Here is a 27,959-nt window from a genome sequence, read left to right as displayed (position 1 = left end):
CTTGCAAGGGCACCACACTAGTCTGGAAGGCAAGCTCCAGCTGCAAGGAGCTAGTGGAGCAGCTTTGCATTAGAGCAACGCTGTTCTGCTGCCGGCAGCCGGCAGCACTTTGTTAGGATGTCAGCCCCTGCCCTTTCCTCTTTGCTCTAAACTCACACCAGGAATCCTTCAACACCAATAATACCATTCTTGCACCTTGGGCTCTCGTGTGAGGAAAAATCTCAAGATATGAATCTATACAATCAATCTAATTAATCAACTAAATATGACCTTGCAACCCCCATTAATGGAAGAGTGAGGCATATCCTGATTGGGTGAAACAGACTCCACTCAGCCTTTAAAGAATTAAATAATGGGTGGTGGGGGGAATAGTCACAAAGTGGGCGGGGGGGGGGATTCCAATGGAGAGAGGTCATCTTGCTGGTATTCTATATTCCTTTTCTCGAGGCTTTATGAGCATGCCCATGCTTGAGTGTTCAGCTTCTACAGAAGTTTAAATGCTTCAGTGCAGCTCAAGAGACTCAGGCAGGAGGATATCACCAATGATATCACCAATGATATCTAGCAAGTGTTCATGACACTTGCACTACACACAGCATTCTGCCTCAAAATTGACAGAACATTGACATTTCAATGCTGGAAAATGCAATTATGCACATCCCCACCCTCACCACACAGGCCGGCATCAGAAGTCAGCATTGCTGGGCAGCTGTCAGTCCTAGGGTTCTCAGAAAGGCCCACGGTCAGTCTCTGAAACCACCTTTGTGTCCAGAGCTATCCTGAGGTGGTGGTGGAGGAGTGACTCTCATGGCTGAGAGAGCTGCTCTGTCATTGCCTCTTCTTTCTCGTTCCATCCAAGCAAAGCCTCACCACAAACTTGGGGAAGGGTACCAGTAACTGGGGCCATGCAGGACAGTTTGCCGAGCACCCTCTGAAAACTAGAGTCAGCCCTGCCCCCATGTTCAAGAAAGGCCATTGGATTTCCGGAAACCATTGTGCATTGTGCATTGATTATGTGGCAGGTCTGAGAGATGATGTGCCTCATGTCACCCATTTTCTTCATCGGAAGGCATTATATCAGATCTAAGTCAAACATTTTACCCACAGGACCAGTGTGTGTGTGTGTGTGTGTGTGTGTGTGTGTGTGTGTGTGTGTGTGCAGGCTTTTTTGTTTTTTGTTAATGGAATGTTTACTGAGCTGAAAAGAAGCAAGTGGCAGGCTACATGCTTCCCTTCAACTGCCCAGTCTTCCAACCTCATTTGCTCAAGGGAGGCACCTTGCCTACCATGTGAGGAATTTGCAGACTGCCAGGAGAGGGAAAGAGAGGGAAAATCTCTTCCCTCTGCCCTCCCTCTCAGTCACTGGCAGCATGACGGAAATGCACGTGGACCCCTTTGCCTGCAGAATTTTTAGGGGCTTGGGAGGATGGGGATAATTCTGACCTCTTGGCATTTGTCCATGTGTGTAGAACCCTCCAAAATGCCTCAGTTCCTCATCTTTTGCATATTTGATTTGAACAGAAACTACATAAAGAAATTGCCAGAAATTAGCCCTATTCATCCCCAGCAGAGCATCCCTCCAGTGGCTGTTGCTGGTGTCTATCTTATGTTTCTTTTCTTTTTTTTTAGATTGTGAGCCCTTTGGGGACTGGGAGCCATTTTGTTTGTTTGTTTGTTTGCATATAAATATTCATTGCATTCGTATTCATATATGTACACTCAGAAGGAAACTTACAAATAGACGGATGACAGCACTCAACAATGAACAACAATAAACAATGTGGATTCTACATGCTGACTTCTAAAACTTATTGTACTTACTGTCATTGCTGGAGCCAGTTTCCATAACACCATAAGGAGGAGCCAGAAGTCCTGACATATATTGTCGATATTTCTGGGGGGGAAACACACAATTGAGATGTCACTTTGATGAGTTACTCAAACCATTAATTTAAAATAACAAGCATTTAAAAATAGCACGTTGGAGCCTTGCCTGGTGATACATACCACTATTTTTGACATCTTTAATGCTTGGAAATTTTAGCTGACATAATGAGGAAAATTAATCAAAGCTATCCTAACTTGTTCTTTTCATTTCAACAGGAGTAACTTTCCTTATTGAAGTCATTCTCATGACCACCCCTACCCAGGCTTGAACTGCCCTATCCGGGTGGGGCTGGTCATGAGAACTGCCGGGATCACTTGCAATCTTGGCACTCCTCTGCCGAGTAGCCTGGGTTTTGTACCCAGGCTAAAAGTGAGGCCAGAGAGCACGCTCGCCTTCCAGCCTCACCTCCCAGTTGAGTGGGTGAGTGGGCTGCTGGCAGCAGCTGGTAGCCAGCTTGACCATAGAGCTGGAAGGAAGGAGCATCTCAGCAGCCAGCAATGCTCCACGTTGCTCACATGGTGCATTGTAGGATTCCTGGAGGCTGGGCTTGGCTCCCCCCAGCTCCAGATTGCCGCAGTGACGATCATGTAGGCAAGCAGTGTGGCCAAACCTAGAGGGTTTGTAATCGTGGGCAGGGGGTGGGGGAAGGTAAGTACGATCCTGCCTTCCCACCAGCCCTCCCAAGCCCCAGCCCAACCAGTCATGTGAACAACCTTATTGTGTCATTATATTCTTAAAAACTGCCCCAGCATTGTAAAATATGTCTTGGTTCCTTTATGTCACATGTCCCTATTTTGCAAGACACAGTCCACCTTTCTTTCCTCATCTGAATCTATGAAAATAGTGTGATATCCAGATAAACTGGTGCAGCACACAGACTGTGGTACTTGTGAGCAGCTTGCTGAGAATTAAATCAGTGCCAGTGTTGCCATGTGCAGTAGTGAGGTTTTGTTTTAGGACAAGACACATTTCTTCAATTTTGGGACATGATTTTAAGCTCCCCCCCGCCCGCCCCATCATAATCTAAACAGAGATTTTTCCATAGCTCAATTACCAGCAGCAGTAGTGATACATAGTTCATAGAAAAACTCTGTACTGATGCAATGTCCAGTAAATCACCATGACTGTAATTGGTATTCTCTCACTGGAAATGCTCACCAGTGAATACTAGTGCAGTGCAGACACAATCAATAAAGCTTATGTAACTTTCTGTCTAGCGTTTAAGTGATATCCCAGTAGCCTGGGAAACAAAGAATACAATGCAATAAAAACATTATTCAATTTTAACGTAAATCCAGTCATGTTTAATTAGATACTCTGAGTCATAGCTCATTGTCATATTAATGGGCATACAAACGTAATTGCATTTTAAAATGGATGCACAACAAGCTTGTAGAAGGAAAGGCCACTGTGTGAAACTGGTGCTGGACTAGATGGGCCTTGGTTTGATCCAGCAGGGCTTTTCTTCGGTTCTTAAGAACTAGGGATTTTAAATATGCCAAATTATTTTTTTCTGTCCAGTTGGATGCTATAAAGGCTTGCATTTGAACCAGTAGTTAGCTGAAATGTATACTGCTTTCAGCCATGTACACGTAACATGTGTCTCATTCACAATGCAGTTTTAATTAATGACGGCTATTTTCTGAATCCATGGCTGGTTGCATTCAGAGGAGCCCCTGTCTAACAATCCAGGTGCAGAAAAATTAGAACCATCTGTCAGCAGATTGTCCCACAGCTCTCTTGTTGGGGTACAAGTTCCCTGAGCCTAGAGGTGCCATAGCTCAGTGGCACCTCACCCCATGACAGGAGAGGACATAGGGAGGGGCTATAGTTCTGTGGGAGAGCTTCTGTTTGTCATGCAGAGGGTCCCAGGTTCGTGTCATCATGCAGCAGGTATCTGAGAGCCTGGGGAGTTGCTGCCAGTCACAGTAGACTATCCTGGGTTAGATGGGCTCACTTCACATCTAGATTCAGATGTTCAGATTCATGGATAGCCAACTGGCGCAGATGGTCTGGACCTACTACACCCACTGCTGTTCTCCTGGAGTCCCTCTTCTCCCCATTGGGACAAGACACTTATTACAGACTCCTCCTCATTCATTCATTGGAGGGAGATATGAGAGTGCTTCCATTCTTACAGCCATGTGGATTTTAATAGCAGCCTGCTCTATTTCTGTGATATATTTGTTTAAAACTGCAATACATAGAGAATGAGTACTTCTCATGAAAGACAATGACAAGGAGATTTAAATCAGAGATCAACAATTTAATTCCAATTTCAGATGGACTATTAAATGCTAAAAGCCTACTGCTCTATTACTTAAATGGTTCCCAAGCCATAATCTCTCTGCAAAATTATTAGAAGATAAGTGTTTACAATTAAAGAGCATTCTATTATTCCCACTGGGTTCAGCCCTCTTTGAAAAAGTAACCTCTGCCTGACATTAATGCTCATGTGTAGATTTTACTTAAATTAGCTTTGCCATGAATAGGAAACCCAAAGTGCAGAGAACTGACCTTGCACTTTTTGAATCACCTGTTTTGCTTCACCATTCCACAGACATCACTGTCATGAACATCTCTGCATTTTATAAGATTGTTGATATTCTTCCTTGTACTCAGTGAACATTCAATGCCAGAAGGACAAGACTTCACCAATAAAATAATGAATTCTATTAACATGGCATGTAATACAAGGCGGCCCCATAGCAGGTAGGACGAGGCAGCCTTGGATTCAAAACAAATGGCTGCTCCCAGGGCTGAGGGGTGTTGCCTTTATGTGACATCTGAACCTGCTCATAAACTCTTTTGTCATAATTTATTTCAGACCAAGCTATCTGTTCAAACAACCACCTTATGAGGTTAGCCAAGTTCAGGAGGACATCATCTGCGTAGAGTCATAATCTGCATAAAGAGTAATCATAATCTATGACTCTTGCTGTCCTATGAGGAATAGCTTTCCCCATTTTTTAGACTTCTCCCTATATCACCCTGAGTACTAATTGTGGTCAAGTTGTAGGCGTTCTGTATTATCCCATTAGTGCACCACATTAAGACAGTAGCAGCTATGGGCTGGGTCGTTTACTACCGATACCCTCAGGCTCCAGAAGGGCCTGCCCGAGAAAGGAAGGATGTCATCTCTGCTGAGGTTCTTCCAGGAAAGTTACAAAACTCGTATTTGTTTTCCAGTCAGCAGCATGTATTTGATTTGGTGGCTTGTTCATTTGATTGCTGGCTTTAATGAGGAGGTGGTGTTACATTTCTGTGTTGCTGATATTATTTTTTTCTTACTTTCTCTGAGCCTTACTTTCTCTGAGCCTATAAAAGCAGCATATAAGTATCTTACATGAAAAATAAATAAACTACATGAACATTTTTGTGCAGTTCAAAAGCATGCATGCTACCTTTCAGAACATCAGTTGTTCCTAATAGAGGTATTGTTTTTACAGGTTTTAGAGGGTTTTTCCTAATGCATGTTCACAATTCCCTGGGTCTGATCTGCAATTATTCATATAGATTCTATTTTATTACCAAAATCTACCAATTTGTAAATGTCATGGTGCAATAACTTAAAGGTTCGAGCATGCCTGCATACTGAACAAACACAAAATATGATGCTATTGCTTCAGTAAAAAAATGTATCTTTTTTTTAAAAAAAAGAACATTGCAATCAAACTGTTATTTGAGAGCCAGCATGGTGTAGTGGTTAGAGTGCTGGACTAGGACTGGGGAGACCCGAGTTCAAATCCCCATTCAGCCATGAAACTAGCTGGGTGACTCTGGGCCAGTCACTTCTCTCTCAGCCTAACCTACTTCACAGGGTTGTTGTGAAAGAGAAACTCAAGTATGTAGTACACTGCTCTGGGCTCTTTGGAGGAAGAGCGGGATATAAATGTCATCATCATCATCATCATCATCATCATCATCATCATCTCGCTGGGGCCTTTGTTATACTTCTCCCCCAGTGAGGCACTACCTTGACGTGGTTGTGGGGCGCTTGTGTGCTCTGATGAAGGTGAGAGCTATGCCAGAGGTCCAACCATACTGGACAGGTCTCACCAGAGGAGCCAGACAAAGAGTGCCTCTCCCATCAACAATATGGTGAGACGTAACTTTAATAAATCTATACCAGATTGGTCGTCGCCCGGGTCAACAAGGACCGCGCCAGATGCTATAGTCCCTGGATATCTGGTGGCAGGTGGGCAACAGGACTCAGGATCTTCAGTTGAGCAACCAGGGCTGGAGACAGCAAAGTTACTGGAAGAAACGTCGCTTAACCGAAAAAAATATACGAAAAATGCCAACAAGGAAATAATGATCTGCTATTACAAGTCTAGTCCAACTAGAAGAGGTTATTTAAAAAGAATGTACCAAATTTGGAAAGAGAAGCATCCAGATACAGAAATAACAGAACAAAGGCTAGCAGACCAGAGAAGATTCATAATAAGAAATAAAGTATTCACAGGAGTAGAGCTGGGAGAACTGCAAAGAGCAACACAGGCTCAAGATATGGAAGAAGAATTATCACCAATTGAAGAAGTTGCTCAGGTGCAGGTGGAGGAGGTGTTGGAAATCGAGGATGCCACTGTTGCTGAATTGTTTCAAAATCAAAACCAGGCAACCTCCCCTTTGCCTTCACCTCAAAAACCCAAATGCCGTTTAATAGAAAAGCAACAAGAACTAAAGCAAAAAATAACTGAGCACATGAACCAAACAACCACCAGGGTTCGACTTCCAGCTCTAAAAACAGTTGCCAAAAAACAACTTGCTCAGGCATTAAAAGATGTCAATGCTGCACTTGCAGAAATAACAACCAAGAATTTGCAAGAAACAAACCAACTAATGGACAGTGCAGCAACAATAACAACACAAGAGCTCGGATATAAGATCAGTGGACCTGTCAAAAAAGAAAGCAGTACATCACCTAAATGGAAGATTAGATTAAAAAATAAAATCTCCAGGCTTAGATCAGATGCTAGTAAATTGAAAGATATGAAAGACAAGAAGCTGAAGAATGAAAACACCAAACATTATCTGATCCAAAAATACCACCTAGATTCAAGGAAAATTAGAGAAGTCCTGGAAATAATCAAGCAGCAAATAACAGCAGTGTCAAAGAAGATTAGCAGATATGAAGCCAGAATTACACAACACAGGCAGAATTTCCAATTCCAGTCGAATCAGAGACGTTTCTACCAAAGCATAGAAGGAGAAACTGCAAGAAACCTAGAAACACCAAATAAAGAAGAAACAGTGCAATTCTGGCGGAAATTATGGGACAATCCAATAGATTATAATAAAAAAGCAGGCTGGATGAAAGAGGTCAAAAAATGTAAACAACAAATGCAAGATCTAATAATAACACCAGTATTAATAAGTGAAAGAGCAAAGAGAATTAAAAATTGGACTGCGCCAGGCGACGATGAACTGCATGGCTTTTGGCTTAAACACCTAACAAGCCTTCATAAACAACTATCAAAACAGTTCAATCACATTATGAAAGGCGGTGATATTGAACAATGGCTAACAACTGGGAAAACTCATCTCATCATGAAAGACCCAGCAAAAGGTGCAGTTCCAAGTAATTATAGACCGATAACCTGCCTGCCAACCATGTTCAAATTATTAACTGGAATAACAGCAGATGAAGTGATGCAACACTTATTAACTAACAAACAGCTTCCAGTTGAACAGAAAGGAAATTGCCCAAACACCAGAGGCACAAAAGACCAGCTGCTGATTGACAAAATGATTTTAGAAAATTGCAAGAGAAGAAAAACCAATCCAAGTGTTGCATGGATTGATTACAAGAAAGCCTTCGATTCATTGCCTCACACATGGATACTAAAATGTTTAGAAACAACTGGTGTCAGCAAAAACATTCAGATATTTATAAAAAAAGCAATGAGCATGTGGAGTACACAGTTAACAATCAATGGCGAGGCACTTGGACAGGTTAGCATTAGAAGAGGCATTTTCCAAGGGGACTCACTATCCCCTCTGTTGTTTGTAATCGCCATGACCCCACTTTCACAAATACTAAACAAAACAGGCCTCGGATAACAAACATCTAAAACATCAAGTAAAATCAACCATCTGCTGTACATGGACGAGCTGAAGTTGTATGGAAAGTCCCAGTCAGAAATCGAATCATTGCTAAACACTGTCCGTATATTCAGTAGCGATATAGCAATGGAGTTTGGCCTAGACAAGTGCGCTGCATTAATAATGAACAGAGGGAAAATAAGAAAAACAGAAGGAATAGAACTGCCCAATGGAAGCAAGATCAAGAACCTGGAAGAGAAAGAACCTTACAAATACTTGGGCATCCTCCAGGCTGATAGCATCGCACACACTGAAGTTAAAAGAAAAATTGGAAGTGAATACATCAGGAGAGTTAGAAAAATCCTCAAGTCCAAACTCAATGGTGGGAACACCATACAAGCCATAAACACCTGGGCTATACCTGTTATCAGATACACTGCAGGAATAATAGACTGGACCCAGGCACAGCTAGAGACGCTAGATCGTAAGACCAGGAAAATCATGACCATCAATCATGCTCTGAACCCCCACAGTGATGTAGATAGGCTCTACCTCCCTCGCAGCTCAGGTGGAAGAGGAATGCTGCAAGTCCATCAAACAGTAGAGGAGGAGAAAAGAGGCCTTGAAGAATATATCAAGGACAGTGAAGAAGATGCACTTAAAACGGTCAAGAACGAGAAACTATTCAACACCAATGAAACAAAGCAGGCCTACAAGATAGAACAAGTCAAGAACCAAGCAGAAAAATGGAGAAATAAGCCCCTGCATGGTCAATATTTGCACATTACAAGTGGAAAATCAGACATCGCCAAGACCTGGCAATGGCTTAAGAATGGCAACTTGAAGAAAGAAACAGAGGGTTTAATACTGGCTGCACAAGAACAGGCACTAAGAACAAATGCAATAAGAGCAAAAGTCGAAAAATCCACCACAAACAGCAGGTGCCGCCTTTGTAAAGAGGCAGATGAAACCGTGGACCACCTAATCAGCTGTTGTAAAAAGATCGCACAGACTGACTACAAAGAAAGGCATGACAAGGTAGCAGGGATGATACACTGGAACATCTGCAAAAAATATAAGCTACCTGTAGCCAAGCATTGGTGGGACCATAAAATTGAAAAAGTTGTTGAAAATGAAGTTGTAAAAATATTATGGGACTTCCAACTACAAACAGACAAACATCTGCCACACAATACACCAGATATAACTGTAGTCGAGAAGAAAGAAAAACAAGTCAAAATAATCGACATAGCAATACCAGGGGATAGCAGAATAGAAGAAAAAGAAATAGAAAAAATCATCAAATACAAAGATCTACAAATTGAAATTGAAAGGCTGTGGCAGAAAAAGACCCAAATAATCCCAGTGGTCATTGGCGCCCTGGGTGCAGTTCCAAAAGACCTTGAAGAGCACCTCAACACCATAGGGGTCACAGAAATCACCACCAGCCAATTACAAAAAGCAGCTTTACTGGGAACAGCCTATATTCTGCGACGATATCTATAACAACTGACAATAAAATTCTGGCATCCCAGGTCCTTGTGAAGGACTCGATGTCTGGATAAAACAAACCAGTCAATAACACCTGTCTGACTGTGTAAACAAGAAATAATAATAATAATAATAATAATAATAATAATAATAATAATAATAATAAATAATTTTTCTCTCTCATAGGGAATAATGTTGACTCGAACCAGCCCATTATTCCCTATTGTGGAGCACCCATGGGTGACAACAACCACCCAAACCCCGAAGCAATTCGACAACCCTATGATTTTTTAATGAATATTTGAAATATTTCCAATTATTTTCTCATTGGGTATAATGGGACCTGAACCAGCCCATATCCCCTATTGTGGAGCACCTAGGGGCACAAAAGTGGTGTGGGTGGTAGGCACCCAGGGGTACCTACCACCCACAGCAACCCATGGGGGTGGTTAACACCCTCTGTGCACTAGACCACCACTCACTCTGGGCCACCCTAGCACCCTACAAGTGGCTTTAAGGTTTTTATCCATAGGGAAGAATGGAGGTTTCAGCAGCCCCATTACTGAACTTGGGGGGTGCTGGGGTGGCCCAGATTGAGGGTGCCAACCAGCCCCATGGGTTGCTAAGCCATGGGATAGTGAGTTTTGTTGCTTCTGAAGTGTTCTGAGTGTAGATTCTTTGGTAGCTTATTAGATTTTTAATGACAAACCATGAATCCACTCTCACTGCTAACCTTAAAGACACATAAACTTCAAAAATCACTTAAAAATCAGCCCTTTGCCCAATTCCTTTCAAATAATTCTGATAGCTTCCTTGCCCCCCTTGGGCACTACCACCCACCACACTCTGCTCTAGGCCACCCCTTTGCCCCCGAAGTGAAGCTATACATTTGCTGACACCTCCATGCTTCTTTATGGAGAAAAACCTTAAAGATGCGTAAACTTCAAAAATCACTTAAAAATCAGCCCTTCACCAAATTCCTTTCAAATAATTCTGATAGCTTCCTTGCCCCCCTTGGGAACTACCACCCACCACACTCCACTCTCGGGGGAAAGGACACCCCTTTCCCCCCGAAGTGAAGCTATACATTTGCTGCAATCCTCATTATTCCCTATGAGGAATTCAAAAATACTTTTAAAATTCTCCAATAATCAGAGGAGTGTCCGATTGCCTTGGGGTTTTGTGCCCACTTTTGTGCCCCTAGGTGCTCCACAATAGGGGATATGGGCTGGTTTGGGTCCCATTATACCCTATGAGAAAATAATTGAAAATATTTCAAATATTCATAAAAAATCATAGGGGTGTCTGAATGCTTCGGGGTTTGGGTTGTTGTTGTCACCCATGGGTTCTCCACAATAGGGAATAATGGGCTGGTTCAAGTTCCATTATACTCTATGAGAAAAAAATAAAAATTGATTTCAAGAATTCATTAAAAAATTGTACGAGTGTCTGATTGCTTTGGGGTTTCGGTGGCAGGTACCCATGGGTGCCAGCTACCACCCCACCCAATTTTGGAGGTTTGAACCAGTTCCAACCAGTTCAAAACAGTTCAAAATGGTTCAAATTCGAACCAAACCAGAGGGGGGTTCGAGCAAAACCAAAACCGAACCACCCCCTCCTGGTTCGAACCCGGTTCGAATTTGAACCGAATCGGGCAAACCGGTTTTATGCACATCCCTAGTTCATTCGTGTGTCTTCCTCTGACTCTGAGGCCTCCCAACACTTTCTTCAGAGGGGACAAGACTGAGAACAACAACCTGATAGCAGGAATATTTAAGCTCTCAGTTGGCTCATTGCTGGAGCAACATCCTAGTATGCTGTAAGGGTGCCTTCAATCCAGCCTGAACCTGCTCAGCTCCACAGCGATCTGTCCATGGTCCTCTTGCCTTGGCTGGGCTCTTCCTGATACCTTCATTGGTACCTTCTATGCTATGGGCCCCAACTTGGAACAGGACACTCCACAGGCTCACTTGCTGTTTCCTCCCTTCCCCTTTTTGTGCAATTTCCCCTCCTTCTCTATGGGAACTCACTATAGTTAGCATTAAATCTGCACAAACCACAGTTTGTAAATTCACTTCTAACTATAACTGTAGGGGGCATAGAAAGGTCGGAGTGAACCCTAGGCCAAGAAATGAAGATGGACTGCTGTGTCTCTCTCCCCCCCCCACACACACACCTTTGAAGAGGAGAGAGGGGGAGAGCAAAGAGCAAGCTGTCATACAGCTGGTGAGCCCTTTCTTCTTCAGGGGCCCAGGGGCAGTTGACATTTGTTCCCCTTGTTCCATTATAACTGCACTGCTGTTTGGAGTTTCATAGTTTAGTTTCAAGTTTGCAAACTTGCAGTTTCATAGTTTATGAAACACTGATGTGATTTGCTCTGAAAATGCAGCACATAAGTTCCCTTCTGTAAAGCAAAGGAAGGGCATTTCTGCTAAGAATATAACTATATCCTGAAACTTCTTTTTCCTTCTTTGTGTGCAGTGGGGAGATGACTTGACTAGCAAGCCAGAGGCTGCCAGTTTGAATCCCCGCTGGTATGTTCCCCAGACTATGGGAAACACCTATATCGGGCAGGAGCGATATAGGAAGATGCTGAAAGGCATCATCTCATACTTCATGGGAGATGGCAATGGTAAACCTCTCCTGTTTACCAAAGACAACCACAGGCCTCTGTGGTCGCCAGGAGTCGACAGTGACTTGACGGCACACTTTTCCTTTAACATACACAATCACCCATCATGGCTTGGACTCCAGGGATCCTAAGCTCAGTACTTTGGATGATTACAGTGTTGTAAAACTTTAATGTTCCTACTAAAAATAGGCAGACCTTCTTTTAAAAGCTGTTATGTAAGAGTCTTTGCTAAATTGCATTACTGTTGTGGAAAGAAATTCAGTTATGCTGAAATAAGATTTCAGATCAGCAAATCAGTCATACAGCATGTGATGGAAGCTCCTATAAAATGCATGAGGGTAAGTGTCTTTAAATACCGCAGAGGCAAAACATCTCCAGATTTGCAACATCCCTTTTAGGACCAAGTTGTCCTTTTAGTAAATTTCTGATGCTTACACCTAATAACGCTTTGCGGCACTTCACATGACCCATGTGAAGTGCCAGATGGGGTTTGGCGGGCCCGCTCTCCCTGCACAAGAGCAGTCGCTCGTTGCTGGGTAGCTGGATTGGCTGCCCAGACGAGCGGTTGCTCTGGTTGGGCGTTCCCCCGCTTGGCCGCAACTCCGTTGGAGAGCTGCAGGGGTTGTGGGAAGAGGAGTGCCGTCATGCGGACCCCCGGAACCCCCAACCCCCAGGAAGGCACCACGTGAGTGCACGGTGCCTTCTTGGGGTCCCCTCTCCTCCCCATGGGGAATGTGTCAGCCGCGGCTGCAGGTAGCCATGGCTGACACATGACCAAAAGGATGAGGTTAACAGCCCTCACTCTGTTAACCTCATTTAGGGCTGGGGCGTGGGGCGGGGGGGGTAGGCAGGCTAGCCGCCAGAGAACTACTGGGCTCACCCAATGGTTCTCACAACTGTGAGAAAGAGGGCTGGGCTGCATTAGCCTGCTTTCGCACTGTCGTGTGAATAGCTTCTTTAGGTAATTTCAACTGCCAACATAAATTATTTCTTGTTTACACAGTCAGACAGGTGATATTGACTGGTTTGTTTTATCCAGACATCGAGTCCTTCCCAAGGATGGCTGAATTTTATTGTCAATTGTTATAGATATCGTCACAGAATATAGGCTGTTCCCAGTAAAGCTGCTTTTTGTAACTGGTTGATGGTGATTTCTGTGGCCCCTATGGTGTTGAGGTGCTCTTCAAGGTCTTTTGGAATTTCACCTAAGGCATCAATTACCACTGGGATTATTTGGGTCTTTTTCTGCCACAGCCTTTTTTAATTATTAGTTCTGGCTTCATATCTGCTAATCTTCTTTGACACTACTGTTATTTGCTGCTTTATTATTTCCAGGACTTCTCTAATCTAGGTGGTATTAGTTGGTTTGGTTCTTGCAAATTATTGGTTGTTATCTCTGCAAGTGCAGCATTGACATCTTTTAATGCCTGAGCAAGTTGTTTTTTGGCAACTGTTTTGAGAGCTGGAAGTCGAACCCTGGTGGTTGTTTGGTTCATGTGCTCAGTTATTTTTTGCTTTAGTTCTTGTTGCTTTTCTGTTAAACGGCATTTGGGTTTTTGAGGTGAAGGCAAAGGGGAGGTTGCCTGGTTTTGATTTTGAAACAGTTCAGCAACGGTGGTATCCTCTATTTCCAACACCTCCTCCACCTGCGCCTGAGCAACTTCTTCAATTGATGGTAATTCTTCTTCCATACCTTGAGCCTGTGTTGCTCTCTGCGGTTCTTCCAGCTCAACTCCCGTTAATACTTTATTTCTTACTATGAATCTTCTCTGGTCTGCTAGCCTTTGTTCTGTTATTTCTGTATCTGGATGCTTCTCTTTCCAAATTTGGTACATTCTTTTAAAATAACCTCTTCTAGTTGGACTAGACTTGTAATAGCAGAACATTATTTTCTTGTTGGCATTTTTCGTATATTTTTTTCGGTTAAGCGACGTTTCTTCCAGTAACTTTGCTGTCTCCAGCCCTGGTTGCTCAACTGAAGATCCTGAGTCCTGTTGCCCACTTGCCACCAGATGTCCAGGGACTATAGCACCTGACGTGGTCCTCCTTGTTGACCCGGGCGACGACCGATCCCGTATAGATTTATCAAAGTTACGTCTCACCATATTGTTGATGGGGGAGGCACTCTTCGTCTGGCTCCTCTGGTGAGACCTGTCCAGTATGGTTGGGCCTCTGGCATCTCACCTTCCTCAGAGCACACAAGCCCCACAACCACGCCAAGGTAGTGCCTCACTAGGGGATAATTATTATTATTATTACATTTATATCCCGCTTTTCCTCCAAAGTGCCCAGAACGGTGTACTACATACTTGAATTTCTCTTTCACAAAAACCCTGTGAAGTAGGTTAGGCTGAGAGAGAAGTGACTGGCCCAGAGTCACCCAGCTAGTTTCATGGCTGAATGGAGATTTGAACTCAGGTCTCCCCGGTCCTAGTCCAGCACCCCAACCAATACACTGAAAAATTGTACGAATGTCCAATTGCTTTGGGGTTGGGGTGGTAGGTACCCATGGGTGCCTGCTACCACCCCACCCACTTTTGGAGGTTCGAACTGCTTCGAATCAGACCACCCCCAGTTTGGTTCGAATTTGAACCTGTAGCTCGAACCTGATGCCTGGTTTGGTTCGAATTTGAACCATCGAACCACCCTGGTTCGAATTTGAACCAGTTCAAGTTCTAACCAGTTAGCACATCCCTAGAATTAACATATGAAACTGCCTTACATTAAGACAAACCATTGATCCATCTTGGTCAGTATTGTCTACCTTTATAGGCAGCAGCTCTCCAGGGTTTCAAACAGCAGTCACTCCCAGCCCCACCTAAAAGGGGATTGACCATTGGCATACAAAGCGTATGCTCTTCCACTGAGCTACAGGCTGAACTACTTTCTCAGGCCATCCTGTGTAGGATGGGGCTCATGGCGCTCCCTTCCCATGGCAGTAACTTTTGAGGCTCTTCCTGGGATTGGTTTCTGTACTCAGTCTTCTCCATCCTCTGCATCTTCCTCTTTATCCCTCATTGGATGCTACAGCAGGGGCAGAAGTATTGTATTATAGGTAAAAGGTGATAGCAGCTGTGTCAGCACAACTGTTGAAGAGTGCTCTGAACCATCATCACTGCTGCCACAAAGGTAAACCTCGGAAGGGTTTGGGGGAGGCTTACCTCTGCAGTAGCTGCAGCAGTTTGGAGACCTTCTTGGAGGCCAAGCTGGCAGTTGGTTTTTTTCACTAGTGACTCAGGGGGTAGCCTTGGGCCCTCAGACAGTGTCCAAATTGGCTGTGAGAGCAAGGGCCCAACCACCAACCTCTGTTGACCGCATTGTAAACAGCCCTTCACCATTCAAAATGGTTCCACTGATGCAATGGTGGCATAAAATAACAATTTTATTTGCTGCCATCAACACCGCAGAGCTGGCTGTAAAATGTGACCTAGCCTATGCCCAGTCATACTCACAGTTTGTTTATTATACATACAGTTCACTTTTATATGGGGTTCTTAGTGATCTTTCCTCCACATCTGGTTGGCTTCAGCAATGCTCAGATGCTATGCTCAGTTGCTCCCACACACATCACTGTCCCCTTTCTGACAATTTTACAATAACCTCTCTCTCTCTCCCCCTCCCCTCCAAGAGCTTCACCAGAAATCTGCTGAAGAGTGGGGAGTTTTCATTTCTTAATGCAGGTTTCAGAGCAGAGCCATGCAGTGTATTTGCATTAATAAAATATTATGTTCCATGATCTGCAGAAGAGTCATTGGCATGATTCTAATTTAAGATATTGTATGCTCAGTATATTAGAGTAATTAGTAAGCATTTCTCTAAGACAGGTTCAAACACAAAAAAGCCCCATGCATTGCAGATCAATGCGATTTAAAAGAATGCCATAAAAAGTATCTGCCTCATGGCTATTTGTTATTGGATAGTAAATCTTAAACTGGGGTTGCAGTATTGCACTGTCGCCATAATTGAATCTAACCTAAAGAAGAGTGCTGTTGAGGAACTAAAATACATAGACAAATAAAAGCAAACTTTCTGAAAAGATAGCAATTCAGGTTTCTCAACAAAATTATTGTAATAAGCAATTTAGAGGGTACTTTGTCAGTAGCATTTTGGAACAAAATTATTTCCAGATCCCAGTTCACAAGCTTTTAGTGTAGAAATAAAGGGGCTTGCAAAAGGAGAGAGAAAAATGGAGTACTGAAACCAGTGGTATTTCAAATTATTTAGACATTTATGGATATATTTCATTCTAAAATGGCGCGTGTGTGTGTTTTCCCAGTAAATACAGCAAAAAAGAATAAAGAAAAAGGTGCAGTTGCAGTCATGAGCAGGGGTGTAGCTATAATTGAGTAGATGGGCTCAAAGAACCCGGGGGCCCCAGCTCCTGAGGATCTCCCAGCTCCACCTCTTCCTATTTTATTCATTATCTCCCTCACTTAGAGGGGGCCTCTGGGGAGAGGGACGAAGACAGGCCCTCTCTCCCTTAGCTACGCCCCTGGTCACAAGGTGAGTTAACTAATCGTGTTGTCAAAAAATAGTAGCCAGCATCCCGACTAGTGCTATACTACTGTAGCAATGCAGACATCCACACTGACACTGCATCATTATACTGGGGGAGGGGAATTTTTTAAATGAATCTCTCCTTTTCTCTGAAGCCCACTGTGCCTCATGAAAACATGTCCCTGAGGGCTGTGTGACCCATAGGGACATATTTTGGGGATGCAAAGTGGGCTTCAGAGGGAAGGAAAGACTGATGAAAATCACTCCTTCCTGCAGCACCAGCACGGCGTCAGAGTACTAGTGCTGCGTTAGTCTGGATGTCAGCCATAATTAACTTTTGTCAAATAAACATCACTTCACCAAGTACTCTTCGCAAGTACTCTTTTCCTCAGGATGTGTCCACAATAACTGGAAAGCTTGATTGTCCATATTTACCCTTCTTCACACCTGTGCATGGAATGATGGAGAACAGCACAGGCTGGCACACTCAGCTCCCAGAGACTGAAGCAAAGGGCAACTTATTCCTGCAGGGCGCTTTCCAGACTAGACCCTACAATGGGGTCAAGATGTATCTTGGAAGTGTGCTTCCACACTTCCTGCATCGTGACACCACAGTCCTTACGCAGACAGCAGGTTGCCGTTCACATTTCCAATGCCTTGTTGCAAATTTAATCGCTGTGATATAGAGCAAGGACGTCGTATATACAGCGTGAAAAAGTTGCTGTTTTTTCGGGTTGTTCGTTGCTGCGAGACTGCTCCCCCGGCTGTTTACGTTCCGAATGAGACTTGCCCAAACAGAAGCATTTTGCTGCTGTTCCAGCAGCTAGTCTGGAAAGTGCCCAGAAAAGCATTGTGGGTATGTGCCCTTACATTCCCTATACAGAGGCAATATGATGCATGGCCATATTTTGCCCGTCTTTTTACACTCATTTTAGTGTATTTTCATTTGTCCAGTTTTATTCCAGAAAGATAACCATCCTACTCTGCTACAACCAGTGGTGGCAGCAGAAGGGGAGAAAAGGGGGTGGGCAAAAGAGGGGTAAAGTGCATTTCTGGGAGGGAAGAATGCATGTTAGATTTTTGAAAGGGACACGTTTCACATTCATGGTCCCCATCTGAAGCATATTCCATCTGAAGTAAGTCCTATTGATTTTGATGGAGTTGGTATAGTATAGAAGCTACGGGACTGAACGGCATCAGGACTTCTTTGGTTCGAATCTCGTCTCTGCCTAGGCAAGCCAGTCACCACTCAGCCTCAGTACAAGAGATTTTTTTAAATGAAAAACCATGAATCCACTCTCATGTGCTACCAGAGAATCTATTCTCAGAACACCTCTAGAACAACAAAACCCTGTACTTCATGGGTTGGCAACCCATGTGGATGGTTGGCACTCTATGTGCACTACACCGCCACTTGCTCTGGGCCACCCCAGTGCCCCTCAAGTGGAGTTATGGGACTGAAGAAACCTCCATTATACCCTACGAGGAAAATCTGAAAGACGCGTAACTTCATTAATTCTTTAAAAATCAGCCCTTTGCCAAATTCCTCTGAAAAAAATTGTGGTAGCTTCCTTGTACCAACTGGGCACTACTACTAACCACACTCCACTCTGGGCCAACCCCTCCCCCTGCATATAGGAAAAACTAAACTTTTCCTGAAACCTCCATCATACCCTATGGAGAAAATCTGAAAGATGCTCAAACTCCAAAAATTCACCAAAAATCAGCAGTTTGCCCAATTCCTTTGAAATTTTTGTGGTAGCTTCCACTCATTGGGCACTATAACCCCCACCCACTCTTTTGACCATGTGACCCATTTTTAAATCTGAATTAATTCGGATTCAGATTCAGATTAATTAGGATACAAAACAAAACTGGGGTGATTCGGAAGGCTTAATTTTGGACAAAATACAAAATGGGGTTGATTCAGATTTGGTACAAATTGAAACAGAAAAAATACAAAACGTGCAACCCTACCCACTTCCACTGCAACTTGGGGGTATGGGGCATACCAAAATCATGGCAACTAGTGTGTTGAGCAAGCACATACACAAACACACCCCACTGCTTTTGCTGAAGCCTGCCTTTTGTATATACAGGCACTCCCCAACTTACAAACACCCAACTTACAAATGACCCATACACAGAAGCTAATCACATGTCTGTGCAAAACCAAAGCCCAGCCCCTAAGGGAGCCCAGCCTGGTTTTGCACAAGCATGTGAACTGCCAGGATCAGGCCAATCCTGGCGGCTACATGGCAGTAAATCCACCTATTTAACCACCCTTTAAAATGAGGTTAAGGGAGCGAACACTCCCTTAACCTCAGCCGCGGCTTGCACACTTGGGGAGGGGAGGGGGATTCCCATAATGCACTTGTGCGGTGCATTATCAGAGTTCCGGGGGAGCGGGCAATGTGTGGAAGCACGTCACGACACCCCAACCCTCGGAGCTGCTGGGAGAGCTGCTGGTCGTCTGGGCAGATGATCTGCCAGCCCAGGGAAGGGGGAATGATCATCTGCGTGGAAGGTAGGTTTAACCCTCCTTCCCTGCAGACCACCCCCAAGCCCTTCTCATGGATCGTGAGGCTCTTACAAACAAAGCTCAATTAAATTAATGAAGCCTCCAGCTTACAAATGCCAACCTGAACGTACAAATGAGCTGTTTCTCATAGGAACCATATGCGTTCTGAGTTATGAACATCCAACTTACAAACTCTTGGAATGCAACCAGTCTGTAGGCTGGGGAAATTTAGTGCGTTTGAAAAAACTTCGTGTATTGAAAACAAGATCTCCTTGGATTTAAAGCAAGAGGCAAAAAATGTGCCCAGTTCCATGAAACTGGGCCAAGTGATGTGTGCTTTACTAGGAAAAATATATGTGAAGAGAAAAGTGCAGGGTTTACAAAACTCATCTCCAAGGAAACTAATGTATGAGCAATGACCAAACAAGAAATTGCTTAGTACTATTCTGCTTCAGTTAATTTATGGACAGAATTCCTATCTTGTAGTTCTCCAGCTCAAAATTCAGAAAGATCCAAATTTGTCTCCTGGAGGAATGCACTCAGAAATGCACTTGATGGCTGGGAACTATTTATACCCAGAACAGAAAAACACATAAATGACGGGGTGGGGGTGGCAGGGAAGGCCTATTTGTATCATTTATTTGTTTCTTCTTTGAGTCTGAAAAATTGTAACAGAAGTCACATATCAGACTCCAGTTTGGTTCACCAGCCCCAGGATCTTTACGTGTAGATAAAAGTCAGGAAACTGACTATAAAAATAACATTAGGGGGTACTATTTTTTGTTTTATTTCAATGAACATTTTACTAAATATGCCCACTTTACAAATAAGTCGATGCCTTGCCTGAAGTGCCTATGCCGAAAATATAACTCAGAACCTGAGAAGTCAAGCTGTGTCCTTTCTACCTCCTCCATTATCTCTGTAGTAGAGATTCTGCAATCAAAATGAAGCAGGACGTTGGAGGGGGAGGGGGGAGATGATGTAGGCAGCATAAGAATGTTCCTCATTGAGCTCTGACAATTGCACACCCTTGTTTGCAGTGATGAAGTCAAAAATACAGAACACACAAAGAGCCAAACTATTGAATCAGGGGGTGTCCTGTTTTGCATAATAGTTTTTTAAAAAAAATCTTGCTTTGAGTTGTTTTGACATCACTTTCACAGTAGAACATCTTCTATCTTGCCACAAGGAGAGCACGACTAGGAGGACAATTTTTTCATACAAAGGGAGCTATTCTGGAACAATTGTTTCAATACATTGCATTGAAAACCAATTCCTTCCTCCACACAAGTCTTCTTCCAGTGTTACTAGAGACTGAGAAAATGATTTAACCCTTCTATATTTTCACTTTCTGCATAATTTTAAATTTGTTTCATTTCCTTGTGCAACTTAATGCCCAGCTGAGCAAGGCTACTAGTTTGGTAGTGTGTAATTCACATAATATGCAATAGTTCCTGTTCATTCGTTCAAAAGCCCCAGGCTGGATCAAGTTTTGCTACTTATTATGGACACAGGCTCTAGAAATACACCCAATTCATAAAAATTATGAATGGGTAACAACTCTAACTACTCCAGTTAAAAGGGGTTATTGGTTTCTTCTTCTTCTTCCTTTTCATTCTGTGAGTCCAGCTAATCCAGGGGATAGATACTGAGTTTGGAAATGGAATGGAATCAGCCATGCAGCCTACTCTCAAAGATTAGCCACAGCACCAGCTGAAGATTTCGCACAAGAGCAAGCACAGTGAGACAGTATTTGGGCCCCCAATACTCAAGGACCTAAGCAAATGACTGAATGTGGGGATAAATCGTGTGTGAAGGAGGGGACCCACCCCCTCCTTCACTCAATGACTGGCTCTTCTGCATACAGGTGGTGTGTGAATGGGGACAAATCACGCAAAGAAAGCCCCCACACATGCACCTTGTATGTAATGGTCCAGGACTTTGAACCTCAACCCTCCCCACATCATAGGAAGGCTCCAAAGACAGGGGCACAAAAAAGTACACTCCTCAACCTAACACTTCCATGGAGGAGTAGCCCATGGACTACTTAGTAAGGCCACCATTCTCAGCTCCTGAGCTAGTTATTATCCCTCCATCTAGGACTCCACCCCAGACCATCTCCTCCACAACACCAAGCCCAGGGGCCACAGGAGACATTCTAGCCCCACTCAAATAATAGAATGCTCATCCAACTATCTGGCAGATTCCCAAACTGCTCATACACATAACAGGACTATTTAAACCTTCAATTGACTCCTGGTCAGTGCTGGAGCAACACTCCATCCTTCTTGCTTACCAGGGAGTCTGATATCTGGCTGCTTTTGCATTCAACCCCACAGTGAAGCATCCATGGTCCAGAAAATTTCCTATTTGACTCACATTTTTACCACTTCTGGCCAGAACATCTCCTTAGAGCCCTGCCTGAAATGGAAGAATAGGCTCCATGCAATCAATATGTGGAGGACTGAAGCAGAGTTAATGATCCTGCTCCCCTGTTCCACACATTGATTATCCACACATAAAGTTGTCTGCAAGGTACTGCTATAGTGCAAGTCAGTTAATGTTATCCATTCAGCCTTTTCCCATGAGCAGTGAGAAAGGGCTGCAAGGTTTGCAGGGAGGAAGCCCTGAAGAGCTTACCTCCCCCTAGATGATCCATTGGCTTCCCTTGGGCGGGTGGATCACCTGCCCAGATGAGCACCAGCTCCTGCCAGTAGCCCTGAGGGTTGGGGTGCCGAGACGTGGCGCCTCATGTTGCCCCACCCAGCCGAGCTCCAATAATGCACTGCGTTAGTGTGCGGTGCATTCTAGGAATCCCCCCTCCCCTCCCCTTCAGCCATGGCTGACATGCCAATTAGATAAACAGGTCAGGAGAGCGCTCCTTCTCCCAACCCCATTTTAAAGGGTGGCTCCACAAGATGGTTTGCCGCCATGGTGTCACTGGGATAGGGCCTGATCCCGGCGATTCACATGCACATGCAAAACTAGGCTGGGCTCCCTTAACCTGGTTTTGCACACACGTGTGAATAGCCTCATTATGTCCTAACATATGGAACTCTATAGGGTCACAACAAGGTTTCAGAACCACTGAAATCCTGAAAACAATTATCTTATTATGTCTCAGGTGCTTCTAAATTTCACTAGAAATTCAGAGTGCCTAGCCTGCTTTCTTCACTCATTACTTGTAATACAGTATATTATTCTTGGAGTCAAAAGAACCACAAACTGTAGACCTTACTTCTGCTTTAATTCATGTTTATTAGAAAGGAAACAAATAAATCAAACAAACTTCATTTTCTTTTCAACTGATGACAAACTCTAAATCCATCAGTTCCAGAGTTGTCCTCACATGATAACATGAAAATAGCCTTTGCCAAAGAAACCCTGGATGCCTTTTTAATATTCAATCAGTCTTTTTGATTGCTAATCCCACAAAGAGAAGTCAGTTTCCGTTATGATTAAATCCAACAGAAAGCCCTTTTCTTTGGTTAATTTCCTATGAAAGAAAGCTTTTAATCTTTATTTACTTCAGTGAACCACACTTTCAGGCATTGCATCAATATTAATTTGATTTTATATCATAACCAACAAGTTTGATATCAGCAACCACTGCCATTTTGTTAGCTACGCACAGAATCACAAATTCTGAAATGAATAAATGGTTGACCAGTCCCTCCAAATCTTAAACCTGCTCAGGGTCCAATCATTTCAACAGGAGCTTCAGTTTTATGGTTCTGTGTTCTGCTTTCTTAGGGCTGATTCACATAGCTAGCTTGTATGTATGAAACCACCACCACAGACCAAAACACCATGGATGGAACTTCCATACCTCACACTAAAGTAAAGGTAAAGTGTGCTGTCAAGTCAATTTCGACTCCTGGCGCCCATAGAGCCCTGTTGTTTTCTTTGGTAGAATACAGGAGGGGTTTACCATTGCCTCATCCTGCACAGTATGAGATGATGCCTTTCAGCATCTTCCTATATCGCTGCTGCCCAATACAGTACCAGCGGGGATTCCAACTGGCAACCTTCTGCTTGTTAGTCAAGCACTTCCCCGCTGTGCCACTTAAGGTGTCTATACCTCACACTACATCAAGCATAATGCTTTTCATGACAAGCTGTTTATACAGAAAGAGCTGGACTACACATTATGACTGCCCCTGGAATGCCACCAAAACCAACATATTTCTTGTGGTGAGTTATCCTCCTTCCTCTCATAACATCTAGGAGCACTCACCACATGATGCAGCGTACCACACATTATTGGCTGGTGCTGGTGCTGATGGGGAAACTCACAATTTGGGATCATCTCTCACCAGTGCTTACAGAGCTCCATGGGCTTCTGGACTTTTCCAAAGCATCACTGAAAGTGCCGTTGCTTCTCTCTAAAGCTCTACATGGCTTAGGTTCTAGGTACTAAAGGAAAACCTTCTCTCATATCAACCTAACCATTCACTGCAATCATTTTCAGAGGTCCTCCTCTTTCAGGTGCCCTTGATAGATGAGGTGAGGTGGGTCGTGATGGGGGAAAGGGTTTTCTCAGCTGCGGCCCCTTGCCCATGGAGCTTTTTTCTTAGGGAGGATTGCCTGGAACCCACACTAATATCCTGTTGGTGCCAGGCAAAGTCCTGGTTATTTTCCCCGTCTTTTCGTATCTGATCGTACTTACCTTTCATGCTGCTTTTATTTCGCTACTTTGAAATGTGCTTTAATAGGTTGTTCTTTAATATTTTTTTATATTGCTTTAATTGCTAACTGCCCTGATCTCTAGCATAGCATCCTGCCAGGGATTGTTGCTCGTGTCTCCCCACCCCTACCGCCCCATTTTTTAAGGCTGTGAGCCATTTGGGGACAGGGAACTATCTTATTTATTAACTTTTCAGTGTAAACCACTTTCACAGCTTTTGTTGAAAAGTGGAATATAAATATTTGTAGTAGTAATAGTGGGCTGCACTGCTGACCCAGCAGTCAAATTCCAGCCTGATAGAGAGCAGATGCAAGAGACACGCCGTGTGCACTGTGAGGGAGGGGCAATGTTCTTCCATCTCCCCCTCCCTCTGTAGCCGACTGTGAATCCCAAACATATTTCCCTGAGGACACTGCTTGTCTGGGTGGGCGATCTGCCCACCCAGTGAAGGGTGAGTGATCATCTGTGGGGAGGATCGGGCAAACCCGCCCTCCCCACAGACCTTGAAGGAGCTCTTCTCACCAATCATGAGAAGAGTTCCATTATAGCCTCCCGTTTCACAGTACCATCTACAAGGTGGCTAATAAATTTATACAATTCAGATACTAAAAATGATACAAACACATTAAAACATCTAGATCCAAATGAACAGCAGCAAACAGCTAATAAAGAGAAACAGCAGCAGCAGGATTCCCCCCAAGGCTATCTGTCATTAAAAGCTCTTTCGAATAAAACAGGCTTAATTGGGTGCTGAAAAGAAGGAACAGAAAATGAAGGTGGGAAGCTATTTCACAGGTAACTACCTGTCTAACCTCCAAAGGCAGGACACCAGGAGCAGAGCTTCAGAGTCAGGAGCGTAACGAGGCTGGAGTGGGCCCAGAGACAAAATTTTAAAATGGGCCCCTCGCTGATATACACACACACACTCAATTCACATGTGACTTGCCTCGGGGGGGCCCTCGAGGCGTGGGGGGCCCCAGGCAGCCGCCTCCCCTTGCCTAATGGTAGTTATGCCCCTGTTCAGAGGATGACCTTTGTAATCATACTGGCTGATGAAAGAGGAGGCAGTTCTTCAGATATCCTAACCTTAGGTCAATATCAGCTCTTAGATAGGCACCACTTAGAGTTGAAGCACAATAATAAAAGACATACACAAATAAACAAAGAGGCTCTACACACAAGCAGTGGGTAGAGCCTGGGAGGGTTTGGCAGGGAGAGCGGGCTTAGCCTGCTTTCCCTGCAGACCATCAGTTGTGAAGCCCTGGGTGGCCAGATCAGCCACCCACATGACTACTGGCTCCATCACATAGCTGGTGGGGGCTGCGGGGATTGGCGGATGCCCGGCCCCCAGATGTCCCAGGATGCCCCACGCAAGTGCACGTGGGGCATTCTGGGGGGATCCCAGAGGCCGGGAGGCTTGTTGTTGCCTCCCGGTTGGGGGTCTACTCATTTGTCATCACAACCATGGTGGCACACGATCAAACAAACAAGGTTAATGGAGCTCTCACTCTGTTCACCTCATTTAAGGGGAGGGGGAATTAGCCGGGTTAGCTGCCTGCAAGCCCGGTGGTTCCGATGATCACTAGAAAGTGGGCTAGGCTCCCTTAGCTCGCTTTCTAGTGATTGTGGGAATAGGCGCAAAGTCTATTATATACGTTTTGTAAAAGTCTGCAAAAAGTCTGCAACATTAGGCATGAAGTGTGGATTATTTTTTGGTAGCACACCCTTATCCCCCAGTTCCCAGTCGTGTGGCTGCTCAGGACGCCTGAAGCCCAAGCAGCCACAGAGCCAGATGGTTAGAGCGCCTGGCAGCAGGGAAATCCTCCAGCACACCACACTCCTTGCACAGTGCACTGGCTTGCATTCCCCCGGCATTCAGAGGGCCGTGCAACTCACCACAGCAGCAATTGTGTGGGTGGGAAGATAAAAGTGATCCTGCTTCTCCCCCCCCGCCCACTCAGCCTGCCCCCACCCCACCACACAGGGTCGTGTGGATGACTGTAATAAATGGTGAAGATTCTATACTTATTGGGAAGCTGAAAACACAGATCAAAAGGCATGTTGAATCTTGGCATAAATAGCTTGCTGTGTAACCAAATTCATGCCCACATTAGGATCTGGGAAAAGGAGCTGCATAAGAAACAATCCAAAAAGCAACTGTATGGCTGATACAGTACTTAAACCATTACCTCATAACCAAGTTTTAGCAAGTGGTACTGGGCAAGTGTTCCATGTCTCAGACTTGTTTTATTGCCCTAGATAAGCTGCTATCAGAGTATTAATATCAATTTCCATAAATTCCACTCAGAAAATGACTCTGCTTAAAACAATGCCCCACCCCCCACCCGCCTTGCCAGCTGCTTTTCAAAAGCAGGTGCTCCCACTGGTGCTGAGCAGCGGGAAACTGCATGTGTCAACAGCTAGCTTCCCCTCTCTCCCTCTTTTAAACACTTTGTTCTCTGTACAGAGAAACAGAAGATGGTTCTCATCTCCTTCTCAACTCAGCAGCAGCTTTAGTTGTGATAGTTTGAATGAGAAAATGGAGGCATCAGCCTAGCAGGCAAAAAGAAGGGAGATCTTTGAAGGAGATACTCTTTGGCCAGAGGTGAAGAAAGGAAAGGAATTATATATCATATGAAATACATGTATAATATATAAGATATAGATCAAGTATATTTTGCCCACAAAATAAAACAAACAGAAACTCTGCAGGTCCACCATGCAGATGTAGCATTTTCTAAAACTACACAAAAATTTTGCAGTTGTTTTTTGAGGAAAATGCTGGAAGACACAGGTGTAGATAGAATGGTCCCCAGTAGGAGACAGTTGTACATGAAAATGTTTTAGGAACTTGTGAGATAGAGGTAGAGGAGAGAAAACATTAGCAGAAGGTCCCAACTGCAGGCTTGTCTTCTGACCTGAAGCTGGAAAAAGACTGATCTACTGACACCTATTTAGTCTCTGTGATGGAGGGGCATGGGGAAGGGGTGGCTACTCCGCCAGAGGCAAGAGAGTGGAGATAAAAATATCCCCAGGGTACTATAGAACTGAAGCTTATGAAAATTGTGTATGGTGTCAGTGGCGCTCTTACCCTGGACTTTGGGGCTGAAGTCCAGGACCTCCACACCCCCTGGGGCACCCAAATCTTCCTTAGTCTGTCCTGGGTGGTATGGTTACCACTGGCCCACATTGTGCTGGGCAGCCAAATGTGATTATAACCTGCACCATGTGCTTTAGTCGCAGAGTGGGGAGTGGGGAAAGAAATATGTGGGATGGGAATATGTTAAGTTGTGTGTTGAAATGTTTCTGCTAGTGCATATTTTCATAAATATACCTGCTTTATGTTCTTACATTCTTGTGAGTTCAGTTGCTGTTTGTGCCTTCAAGTACCCATGTGTTAAAAATGCTGCATTTGTCATGTTGTGTGTGTGTGGATGGAGATGACGCTTAACTTGCAGTGGTGGAGGGGGACTCCAGCAAGAGGGGGGACCTCCAAAGGCCTTTAGGTCCAGGCTCCAAAATTACCTAGGTACACCTCTGTATGGTGTGAAGAAAGTAAACAGAGAGGTCATTCATACAATAAAAAACTGTGTTCTGAGTTTGGGAGTGGTGTGTACTCCCAATTTTCAGTTGTGTGGAAGCGAAGTAGGAGGAAAACCTGGGTAGAGGTGATTCTGTGGAAGCAAGGCCTCCTACCTTGCTTCCACACAATTGAAAATTGGGAACCCACAGAGCTCCAAAACCCGGGTAGAACACAGTTTTTGATTGTGTTAATAACCTCAGAGAGAGAAGTGTTTCTTCTCTCACAGCACTAGAAGCAGAGTCATCTAATGCAATTGTTTGGCAGGAGATGTAGGACAGACAAAAGGAAGTACTTCTTTACACAGAGCATAATTAAGCTATAGAGTTTGCTGCCACAAGATGTGGTCGTGGCCACTCACTGAAATAGCTTAAAAGTGGATTAGACAAATTCATGGAAGACAAATCTACCAAGTGAGAGTAGTCTTGATGGCTATAGGCTACCTCTGAGTTCAGCGGCAGGCTGCCTTAGAATACCAGCTGCAGGTAAGCAATAGCAGGAGAGAGGGCATGCCTTCATCTCCTGTGGGTGAGCTTCCCAGAGGTATCTGGTTGGCCACTGTGAGAAACAATATGCTGGACTAGAGAGCTATTTGCATGATCTAGCAGGGCTCTTCTT

At 44.2% G+C, this 27,959-nt stretch overlaps 1 protein-coding gene across 6 annotated transcripts in view; it reads right to left on the bottom strand.

Moving 5' to 3' along the window:
• The window catches only part of RAPGEF4 (Rap guanine nucleotide exchange factor 4), a 247,792-nt gene that overhangs the window by 104,310 nt on the left and 115,523 nt on the right, over window positions 1-27,959 (bottom strand). For all 6 annotated transcript variants that reach the window (XR_008310598.1, XM_053266590.1, XM_053266585.1 and 3 more), the window contains one exon: window positions 1,822-1,894. Coding sequence is in view for 5 of the 6 variants with exons in the window: in XM_053266590.1 (XP_053122565.1) it covers window positions 1,822-1,894 (73 nt within the window). In the remaining variant the exon portion in view is untranslated. The remainder of the gene's footprint in view (window positions 1-1,821; window positions 1,895-27,959) is intronic.

Source organism: Hemicordylus capensis, chromosome 1 (genome assembly GCF_027244095.1).
Source record: "Hemicordylus capensis ecotype Gifberg chromosome 1, rHemCap1.1.pri, whole genome shotgun sequence".
In the NCBI taxonomy this organism is placed as follows: Eukaryota; Metazoa; Chordata; class Lepidosauria; order Squamata; family Cordylidae; genus Hemicordylus; species Hemicordylus capensis.
The sequence above is the reverse complement of the archived record's forward strand: the minus strand, read 5'-3'. Positions and strand labels throughout refer to the sequence as shown.